The following is an 11779-nucleotide window of genomic DNA, read 5'->3' as shown; positions in this document are numbered from 1 at the left end:
TGTATTTGATCCTTTTTATTGGAAAATTCTCATAAACAAAACAATGGCACAGCAGTATACAAATCTGGAAACATGCATTGTAGGCAGCACTTTCTCTTTGTTTCTGTGTACCACCATTACACAGTAAAAACAGGCTTGTCTGCAGCTAAGTGGGACACACGACACACGATCAACCACCACGTAGAAAGGAGGTTCCCAATTAAGTGCATCCTGCACAGTGAGCTGCTGTAAGTGTTCTTCAGCATTAAAAGCAACACAAGTAGGCAGTAACAATAACACAGGGAAGCCAATGTGTGTGATATAGTGTGCTTGCATAATTGTGATATAGTTATTTGGTTCGTTTCATTTGATCTTATACTAATCGAAGTTAGTGATGCTCAGACAAAACTACCATAAATAATTGTTAACCACAATGAATTACACAAGAACGTATTTGATCTGACTTAAAGTGGTAATATTAACATTATGGATTTATAAATCAAAGCAAAAAGACCGAAACAATCTATAAGGAAAGATCAAAAAAGTACTTTTGGAGAAGTGAAGTGACACAATGACTAATTGTAGGGAACGTTTTCAATCATTTCGTAAATGTTTTGGACACCCTATGGTTCATGCTAAGATTCTGTTCCAGTTAAGAATGATTCAAACATTTCTTATTGCTTGTGGGGCCATGTTTTGTGTTTGTGCGTGTAGAGTCCAGACCGGTTCAGGCTTGTTTAACTTTGGAAGGGGTGTAGCTTTTATCCACCGACTCGTCCTGTAGGAACATGTGCAGGCAGCGCTCATTTTGGGCCAATGGATGACCAGCCACTCTGGAAAAATCAGACCAAAAAATGTATATTAGCCACCATAAAAATATTATGCAAAGATACACACTGTAAAGCGTGTGCACGAGAGAGAGAGAGGAGGCGGAATCAACTTTGACCCCAATCAAGATACAACTCTTAGATATCATTAGGAGGCTGTGACATTTTGCAGCATTCTTCTTCAGATCATAAATCATCCAGCTTGAATTTCAGAGCGATAATATCGAAATTTAATTACGCATATCTTCAAAAACAGTAGAATGAGTCATCATGCTAATTAAACTCATTATTTTACCATTCAATCTATTCCAGCTTCCACTGGAATAAAAAAGGACCCTCACACCTCTAAAATTACACGATGCTCACGATGTTACAAGTCAAGATGACAGAGGATCATTTTCAGATTTGGGACAGGCAAGCGTACAAGCTACTAACACATAGTCTAGATGTATGATGGGAATGCGTCTCCCTTCTCCAGGTGCTATTAGTAGCGAACAATGACATTTAATTCAGGAATTTTTGGTAAAAGAAAAAAATCCCATCTTAATTACCTCCATATCCTTTCTTTCTTCAAACCTAATTTACAGCTGTTCGTCTTGTATTAAAATTCAAACAGGTAGAGCTGGCGCATTTGCACATGAAACAAAGATAATGGCAAAGTCTGCAATCACAGCAAATAATTACAATCGAACTGTAACTTTTATTGTCTCAGTCGGTGGGGGAACGGCACCTCGGATCAAAAATAAGCAGGAGTGCACACAACATCTTGTAGGGAAAAGGTATGCACGCCTGTAATTTCACTCGCAATTATCATAAATTACACATCAAAAATAAAACAAATGTAAAAAGTAAAGCTGGTGCACTTGCGGCCTCTCATCAGTTTCGATCATTCTGTAGGTAATTATGAGAGAAGGAAAAAAGTGTGAGGGAAGACATCAGATGACACAAAGGCTGGCAAGTGTCTGTTTTTCTCTTTTACTGAAGTACCTTTTCCTAAAAACTCAAAATTAACAGAAAGAGGAAAAACTATTGTATTTCATTATAACCGCTTCAGTGTTCTTTATAAAAACAGTTCAGATGTGCCGAGGCTAAAAGAAGTTAAGAGGAAGGACACACAGTAGAGGACCATGCAAATCTTGTCATAGCAACACTTGAGAATAAAATCGCAAGGAAAATTTTCTTTTTTTCAATAACTAACATTTCCACAATGCATCATGGGTACAGTTTCCTCCATTAGTTCACCACCTTTGCTGTGTAGCCTCTTAAATCTAAATTAAAATATTTACAAATAAATATAAATAATGTTTTTTTGTATATTTAACATCACTAAACAATTTTGTTTCTCAAATGTGCATGCCACGGCACCTTTTGAATTTTTTTTAAATTCTTTTTCTTTTTGCATGGCCAGTTTTCTTTCATGGCTTACATTTTAGTATTCCTAATCACTCAGATAACATTCAAAATGTCCAGCATGGATGGGAATATACTTAGTTACATTTTCACTCCTTAGAATTTGCAGGGGTGCCAATAATTGTGGCACACCAATACTTTTTTTTTTTTTTTTTTTAAAGTCATGAGCTCGACTGCCAAGCAATGCATGAACTGATAAAATGAACAACTGGAATGCTGTGCAAAGTGAGTTTAGATAAAAGAATCTGCACAAAATATACTTAATTTGGAGAAGATACCGGTTAAATTAGAAATTTTGTCCTCATTTGTGAATTTGTCCTCATGTGTTTCTGGTGAACAGAACTTGTAACTTACTTGTTGAGGAACTGTTCTAGGCCTTGCCGCCGTTCTTCAATAAAAGAGTCATCAAATATACCATCATCCCCACGGAATGGGAGCTGCCTGATCAGAGCCTTTCCAGGAAGAGGAGGAACTACCACCTATTTGAAATACAAAAACTTAATTTAAGTTACATACATCTCAGAATGCAATCACAGGTCTCTTACAATCACTTCAAACGTCATTACTTCAACTACAGAATCCTTTCCAATCCAGTGATTGAAAAAGCTTTGCTCTTAAATGTTTCTAGTTGAAATGGACCCTTACAACAACACAGAAGGATGATAAAATCCCTCACCCTGAACATTTGTGCACCATGTTCCAACCAAATCAACACTTTTATTTCATTCATATTCTATCCTTCACCTTGCTTTCTCTCTCCAGCTCTCCTCTCAACCACTCAAAGTCGCTGTATCTCCTCCGGACACGTGACTCCTTCAGCTTGAAGATGGGGAGGTTTGTCTGGGGAGAACATGAATGGACAAACAACATCTGAAACACCACGTCCATCTCAGATTAAGGGAAAAAGTTTAAAACAGACCCACATTTTTAAATAAAAGTAGTTTGAAAACCATGTTAAGACTGACGGTGTAGCTGAACAGCATAATTATTTCAATAACACCAAGTTCAGTATTAGAGTAAAGCATTAAATAAATAGGTAGAGTCCACAAAAAGGCCCACTGAGACACTAAAACAGGGTCAATGGAGAAGCAGATATTTATGAAATAAAAGAACAGCCTGATGACAGTATTCAAGGAGAAGCTGAAGAGGCAAAAGGCAGCGCAAGTAACAAACACACAGACGGGAATAAAAGTCCAGATCAATACTCCTACACGGGCTGATTTGCTCGACGCAGACTCAAAAAAGATGAATACACGGTGGAAGAGACAGTAAGTTAAACGAATAAATTAATGTGTGCTTTGGGGACAAAGTCTCATGTGGGCCCTAACAGGACAAGAAGAGATTAAATGTTCATCGATCCCCAGTTACCCCCAGACCCTTTCTTTTTCCATTGATCATTCTCTCCCTCCATCTCTTCGGCTGCTCCAAGTCTGGTTTTTAGCCTTGAGAGGGTCCCTTCAGAAAAAGTGTAGATCTCTCTTCACAATGAGGAACACTGATGAAATACCCACCACTTCAGCTTCCCCCCTCTATTTTTCAAATCTTTATCCAACCCTGCTTGTTAAGCTATCCTTTTAAGTTTGTATCTTCCAATCATACCTTTCACGTCCTCACACAACAATGTATTCCTGTGATCTCCAGTTACCATCTGCATTTTTGATCCAGGCATTTCCTCAACCCACGCGGTCATATGAGATGGGGATTATCTCAATAGCTTTGAGAGCAGGGTAACTGCAGTGCCGAGGAAGTGTTTAGTAGTAACCTCGCTGAGATGCTCGTTAATACTTTGTGAATGGTTGGACCACTAGGTTTACGTTCTAAGTAAGGAGGTCAAAAGAAGTTAATCCCTATGTCAATTGATCACAGTAACAGTTAATTTAATACACACACTCGTGACAATAACGTCATGGTTTCAGGACTAATATACGGTGCACAGTCAAACCGGAGGAATTGTTAGTTAGTTATTGAACAGGATTAGTTCTTAGGCCAAGGGTGAAAGCCCGTTTATCTTGAAAATGTCTTAAAACACACACATAGAAATATAAAGACCCATGAAGGTGTCAATAGGTCAGGTTCTCGGTTTCTTATTGCACTCTACAGCTTCAGTATTGTGTTTACAAGGTGAAGCATGGGACAAGATAAAAAAAAATATCCAAGCAGGTTAGTCATTTCTTCTCCTTACTTGCAAAAGAAAAATGTCAGCTTTACATCACTTTCTATCAAAGGAGCTATTTTGAAGTCATTCAGGCAAGGGCACAGGACGTCAATGAAAACGAAAAACCAATGCTCAATAGTAGAAAGCCTATGGATGTTGATGATAATTATTAATATTATGTTATTAAACTTTCTAATGGCAGTTAGTCAAAGGACAAGCTGCAGCTGGCCAAAATGTATTACTTCTGTGGCACCACTACTAGCAGTACCAGTAATAAAATTGCAAAAATAATAACTTTATCTGAACAGGCTTGCCAAAAACGCTCCGTCTGGTAGTACCACCACCAGCTCATACGACTGGTCAGGTCAAAGTTGCCAAACAAAACGCAAAGCATAAAAATGCCTTACTTAGAAAGCTATCTCTGTTAGACCAAAGAAGCATTTTAGTATTTTAATACCAAAAAAAATAAATAATAATTTATGTAGCACTTTGACATTGTTACAACATTTATATTTTGAAAACAATGCGGTCCTTTTAAACTTTTCATCGAAGAACACTGAAAAAATAAATATCATGGTTTATAAAAATATTAAGCAGCACAAATGTTTTCAACAAATAACAGTGAGAAACATTTCTTGAACCTCAAATCAGCATATTAGAATGATTTCTGAAGGATGACACTAAAGACTGGAGTAATGACTGCTGAAAATTAAGCAGTTTGAATGTGTAGAAGTGTCCAAAATACTAAATTTCTGAAGAAAATGTGGAAATTGCCTATTCAAAACTCACCACCATGATGACAGGTCTTGCGGTTAGTTGCCAGGGTATTGCTTTGCAGTTGCTAGGGTGTTCTGGGTGGCTGCTTACTGACACAAGCCAAAAAAAAAAAAAAAACATAACTCCTTTCCCTATTTCAATGTGAGTCAACAGGATTTGTTTGTCTGTTTAATCACTTGGTAGCCGAAAATTGCAAGTCTGACCAATCAGAAAAGTAACATTAAACAACAAGCAGCATGATTAATTCCCTAGTGCAAACTTCACAGGAATAGTTACACACTGAAGTTTACTACTTAGGGTTAGGGGTTTGTTCAAATTCCTCACCTTAAGTATGAGCAACAGTAATAATGATGCTTGCAAGCACCACTAATTACACTTCAACAAAAATGCTGCGATGGGAGCAGTGCTGTATATGTGTGTGTGTGTGTGTGTAAAGAGAAAGGAGGGGTATGTCACACTGTATACAGCTGCAGATGTAAACTCTGAAGAGTTTGACTGTCCTCCCCTCACTGCTAATGATCTCAATCAAACCTGAGACAAGCAAACAAAACAGCCCAACAAAGGGCCTGATTACCGTAGCAACCAAAGTTAACCACACAGACGGAAGCCCTTACACATCAAACACTCAATAAGCAGATGAAAACAGCCCAATTCATTAAGACAGCAGCCTTGCACTGCGGCTAAGACGGGGCTTTTCAAGAGGTCCATCAATACCTGTGAGCGTACTGGTGATTGGAGAACGGTATGACATGATTAAATCACAGGTAATGAGACAGTGTTACACGATCAAATGCTTAGAGATTCTCTGATGGCCAGCTATGCTCTCTTGGGTGGTTTTTATGTTAATTCCATAAGCTCCTTGGGATATTTAATGATGTCTGTATTTTAATTCTCTCTAGACGCCAACTAACAGGACCTGCTACAAACCAAGCTTTCTTGTCATGAAGCATAACACTGTGACAAAACCAAGAGTGATGTGATGTTAATCAGAGTTTTTGGCAGTTGCACTGCAAAAAAAAAAAAAAACCTGTAAAAAAAAAGAGAAATATTCCGGCACCTGTGGCACCAGAAAAAAAAAAAAAAAAGTAAAATAACGGAAAACGGAAATGGAAAAACTAAAAATAATTGGACGTTAAAAAAATTGTGAAATAACGGAAAATAACCATCTCGTAAAAATACAGTAAATTTTCAGTAATTAAAATACAGTTAGTTCCTGTAATTTTAATCAAAATATTTAAAAGTAATATTAAAAAGGCCATAATGCTGTTCCATCACATTTATTACTTGACATTGAAATATTACATTCTCACATTTTTGTGCACAATTTTTACAGAATGAGCATTAAATATTGTATAACAATGTGTCGTCATTATAGCAGGATGCATATGGAGTAATTTCACATTTTCAAAAACAGTATTATTTACTGTAACTTTCATACCATGAACATTTTATCACATAGATTAAATGTACAATTTAAACATTATTGAGAATCAAGAGAATCATTCTTGAGAATCTTGAGAAACAACAGAGCATGTGTCAAGGGCCTGAAAGTCCATCTCCTGGTTTAATGATCTATTCAGATTCAACTTGAACAAATGGAAATGTAAAGCATATAACACAGAAATGAAATGCTCACAACACAGACATCATATGGCTTTGACAATCAAGGTATCTGGTCACATCACTGAATACTACGGGTGTATAGGTACACAAACATGAGGGTTCGGTACGTACCTTGGTTTTTGATGTCACGGTTCGGTACAGTTTTGGTACAGCAGGGGGAAAAACTCATTTGTTTTATTTGATTTTTTTATTAAACAGTGGTTTACTGAACAAATTGCTCTTTCTTTAAACAAACTCAGTTATAATTAATTTTCTTAGGGATAAACATCTACTTCGGCATATGCTCTAAACTATATTGAGCCCTTTTACATTAGGTCTACTATAAGGTTACAGTTAACAGAGCCCAAACTTAAATTTAATTACTATTTATTTTGTAAATATAACAAGCAACACTCAACTTAAAAAAATGTATGCAATCATGTAAAATGCACATAATGTAGTTTTTAAATTAACTGATTTTTCTTTTACTGAACAATAAAAACATTGACAGCTAATCAGAAATAATAAAGTGGTCAGGCACTTAAAGCAGCAGATTATTTAACTGCAGCAACCACTTAAATAAACAATGTTATCATCCCTTTTCATGGATGCTAATATATGTATTATTATTTATTGTTCTTGGAGTTAAATAGTGGGGCTTCAGGACAGGTTAGAGAAGCTCTGTGTTAATGTATAGGAATACACTTACCCCTAACATAGATCTGGGACAGGATCCTAGAGTTTCTTCAGACAGCATCATTCTCCTTGCTCATCGAGAACCAGAGGTGCAGCTCCGCTTTGAATTTGTGTTTGAGGAACTGGTACCATGACTGCAAACATAGAGGGTAAAATCAAATCAGATCAAAAGGAAAAGCTCCAATTCTAAAAATGTATATAAACAGAAATGACCAACTTCTTCTGATCATTAGAACTTTGGAGATATCTTACACTTGTAAGGTCTTTTCACATAATGTAATGTCTGAAAAGTAACTTACATAGCCATTTCCTTCCAGATTCATAAGGAATGGAATATTTCACAAGAAAAACCTGCACATATTCTGCATTGGCAGGGTACCTAAAAGACAAAATTAAAACAGTTTGCCATAAAAAAACAAGATGTAAACAACATTTAATTTGTTTTTATTACTTATAAGTACCATAAACACTTCAAATGTTCACAAGTGAAGCAAGGGTGAACAAATTACAAATAAGTTCACGTAACTGACTTACATGTGTTCTATTCTTGGAGGATTTCTGACGTGTCTTTATCGGAGTCTGGTCTGAGGAATTCTGGGAAAGAGGACTGAACAAATTGCTCTTTCTTTAAACAAACTCAGTTATAATTAATTTTCTTAGGGATAAACATCTACTTCGGCATATGCTCTAAACTATATTGAGCCCTTTTACATTAGGTCTACTATAAGGTTACAGTTAACAGAGCCCAAACTTAAATTTAATTACTATTTATTTTGTAAATATAACAAGCAACACTCAACTTAAAAAAATGTATGCAATCATGTAAAATGCACATAATGTAGTTTTTAAATTAACTGATTTTTCTTTTACTGAACAATAAAAACATTGACAGCTAATCAGAAATAATAAAGTGGTCAGGCACTTAAAGCAGCAGATTATTTAACTGCAGCAACCACTTAAATAAACAATGTTATCATCCCTTTTCATGGATGCTAATATATGTATTATTATTTATTGTTCTTGGAGTTAAATAGTGGGGCTTCAGGACAGGTTAGAGAAGCTCTGTGTTAATGTATAGGAATACACTTACCCCTAACATAGATCTGGGACAGGATCCTAGAGTTTCTTCAGACAGCATCATTCTCCTTGCTCATCGAGAACCAGAGGTGCAGCTCCGCTTTGAATTTGTGTTTGAGGAACTGGTACCATGACTGCAAACATAGAGGGTAAAATCAAATCAGATCAAAAGGAAAAGCTCCAATTCTAAAAATGTATATAAACAGAAATGACCAACTTCTTCTGATCATTAGAACTTTGGAGATATCTTACACTTGTAAGGTCTTTTCACATAATGTAATGTCTGAAAAGTAACTTACATAGCCATTTCCTTCCAGATTCATAAGGAATGGAATATTTCACAAGAAAAACCTGCACATATTCTGCATTGGCAGGGTACCTAAAAGACAAAATTAAAACAGTTTGCCATAAAAAAACAAGATGTAAACAACATTTAATTTGTTTTTATTACTTATAAGTACCATAAACACTTCAAATGTTCACAAGTGAAGCAAGGGTGAACAAATTACAAATAAGTTCACGTAACTGACTTACATGTGTTCTATTCTTGGAGGATTTCTGACGTGTCTTTATCGGAGTCTGGTCTGAGGAATTCTGGGAAAGAGGGAATGACAAAACCAGCATGCAGTGAATTCAACTTGAATTATTATAATTACCAATGTACCTATTAAGACATATTACAAAGTTATACTTACATTTCTTTTGTTGAAGGCTACAGATGGCATTCCGTTGGTACTGGTTCGAGAATAACCACCTCCATCTCACTAAATTTGTTGAATTGCGTCAGTTTTGTCTTGTTCTCATTATCCCCATCCACCTCATTATATGAATAAAAGGAAAGACAGTTGGAGGATACATTTCAGCAACACAAATGAAATGTTTAATTTAATAAACATACATATAAAATAATTCAGAGTCAAAAAGGCGCATTAAACGCATTAAAAGTGTGAGACGCATTAAAAATACAAACCTCACGTAAGCGTGAAGCACCTCTCACATCTCATACGAACAAGGTCAAATTAGTTTGAAAAATCAGAGAAACTGAATTAAGAAGTCTGTAGGTCTTAGTCGAGACTCAAGTTGTCGATATCAGGGCCACATAGAACGTGCTGTTATAATTGTTTTTCTATCTAAACATGCGATACACAGACATCTTTGAGCCCAAGAACTGTGCAGTTTTAAGACAGCACTGTAAGTTACAAGTCAAATTTATCATTTAAACAGCAACATAAAAATGCCAAGGCTATTTTAACTTCACTTAAAGGGGCCATACGTAGAATAAAAAAAACACAACTTGTTATTAGCAACACTGGTGGCCGCTAAGTGAACTGCAATTCACAACGCATGCGAGTTACAAAAATCAGGCTGTGAACTTACTGTTCTGATGACAAAAGTTTCATCATGCGCACTGTACACATACCATAGTGTATGCATAACAAGTGAATAATGTAACTATAAATAAACAATGTATAATGTAATGGAACGTTAAATACAGGCATGCACTCACCAGTAAGGGACATTTCATCAGGCTGTGTAGCGCATTAATTTAGAGGTGATTAAAATGACTGGAACTACAAGTACAATCAACTGTTTGCACCAGCCAATCAGAATAGAGTATTCAGACAGACTAACGGCATTGACACTAACCACAGTATAAGCTAAAATGTAGAACTTGAATATCATTTGACACACAGACACCGCATTAAATCATCTGTTAAATTAGTTGACTAACTGAATTGTAGTACATAGGCCTCCCAATTAATCTGGTCTGAGTAGTCTGAAATTTTCACTCATTTAAACAGTATTTTAAGATTTTAGACAGTCTACATTGAAAAATTCAGACTTCACATCTTATGCCTAGGATTAATTATAAATCAGCACTATAATGATTGTCTAATGGGGAAATTCCCTCATGTGGAAAAATGGCACTTATTCGACAAAATACAACGGCAAACAAAATAGGGAACACGACTTGACTAGTGTCAAGCAACAAACATAACTACACCACCTTCAACTAAAACAAGATCTCAAATGTAAAAATCATAAAAATTTTAAACGATTAACAGCCCGCATCCAAGTTTAAAAACACACAATCAAGATTAAGCATAATAATTGCAGTGTCTCATTTCGAAGGCTACGCCCTCCGGAGGTCGCTTTCAAAGGCTGCATACGTCATCAAGGCTGTCTCATTTCAGAAAAGCAAGTACTCCGAATGCGACCTTCGATTGCGACCTTCTTTCACAGAAATTCGGAGGATGCATGAGGTGTATCCTTTGCTGCTACAGATAACCCACAATTCTTGCCGTAAACAACAGTACTTTGCTAGCAAGGCGAGAAATTGTTAATTTGTTTAACCCTCTGGAATTGTACATTTAGGGGTCACTTTCATATTATTCACTGCAGAAACTGAACGGAGACAATAATCTTATAATAATTTTATAATAAATTGATTTCTACAATTAGTTTTATGAATTAATGCTCAATATTTTAATCTTCATTTAACTAGCGTGAGCGCGCAACAACGCTATAAATGTGTTGGCATAGCAAAGTGATACTTCCTGTTTCCTTTTCCGCCCGTCCTATAAAGGCCGTCTCGTTTCATTCTGGGTTGAGGACACTCCGTATACGCATCCTTCAGAGGATGTGACCTACAGAGGATGCAGCCTTCGAGATGAGACACAGCTAATGACTCAAAACCAGGGGTGTCCAAACTCGGTCCTGGAGGGCCGGTGTCCTGAAGAGTTTAGCTCCAACCCCAATTAAACACACCTGAACCAGCTAATCAAGCTCTTACTAGGCATACTAGAAACTTAAAAGTAGGTGTGTTGAGGCAAGTTGGAGCTAAACTCTGCAGGACACCGGCCCTCCAAGACCGAGTTCGGGCACCCCTGCTCTAAACAATGACGGTTAAAACAAAGTTCCAAATGCCAGAAGCCATTGTTCAGAAAATATGCATTTTACCTGCTTATTTTTGATCCACATACAAAGGTTGCTGACAGTCGAGTGATTCCCACCGCGCTGCTGCCCCACTGTGTGCTTAGAGGAGAGGTATCCTTCTGCCTGGCACGATTTCCTCTAGTTTGTATATTTAAAATCTTCATAGTTATCATAAATGTCCATTTATTTCAACAAAGAATGTAGATTGACATTATATTGTGATACGATATTAAAAGAAGTAATTTGTAAGTAAGGATGTAAGTCATATGGGACCAGATATAAAAGATGCCTGGGTTGCACCGTTGTTGTTTTGTGTGTG

At 36.5% G+C, this 11779-nt stretch overlaps 1 protein-coding gene across 1 annotated transcript in view; it reads right to left on the bottom strand.

Moving 5' to 3' along the window:
- LOC107696129 (sorting nexin-3) overlaps positions 1–11779 on the bottom strand; it is a 26100-nt gene continuing 14321 nt past the window's right edge. The window contains exons 2-4 of the mRNA XM_016496317.1: positions 2961–3056; positions 2571–2695; positions 1–812 (exon numbers count right to left, since the gene is read on the bottom strand). Coding sequence (XP_016351803.1) covers positions 707–812; positions 2571–2695; positions 2961–3056 — 327 coding nt within the window. The 3' untranslated portion in view covers positions 1–706. The remainder of the gene's footprint in view (positions 813–2570; positions 2696–2960; positions 3057–11779) is intronic.

This window comes from Sinocyclocheilus anshuiensis, unplaced genomic scaffold (genome assembly GCF_001515605.1).
Source record: "Sinocyclocheilus anshuiensis isolate Anshui unplaced genomic scaffold, SAMN03320099.WGS_v1.1 scaffold306, whole genome shotgun sequence".
NCBI classification, from domain to species: domain Eukaryota; kingdom Metazoa; phylum Chordata; class Actinopteri; order Cypriniformes; family Cyprinidae; genus Sinocyclocheilus; species Sinocyclocheilus anshuiensis.
The sequence above is the reverse complement of the archived record's forward strand: the minus strand, read 5'-3'. Positions and strand labels throughout refer to the sequence as shown.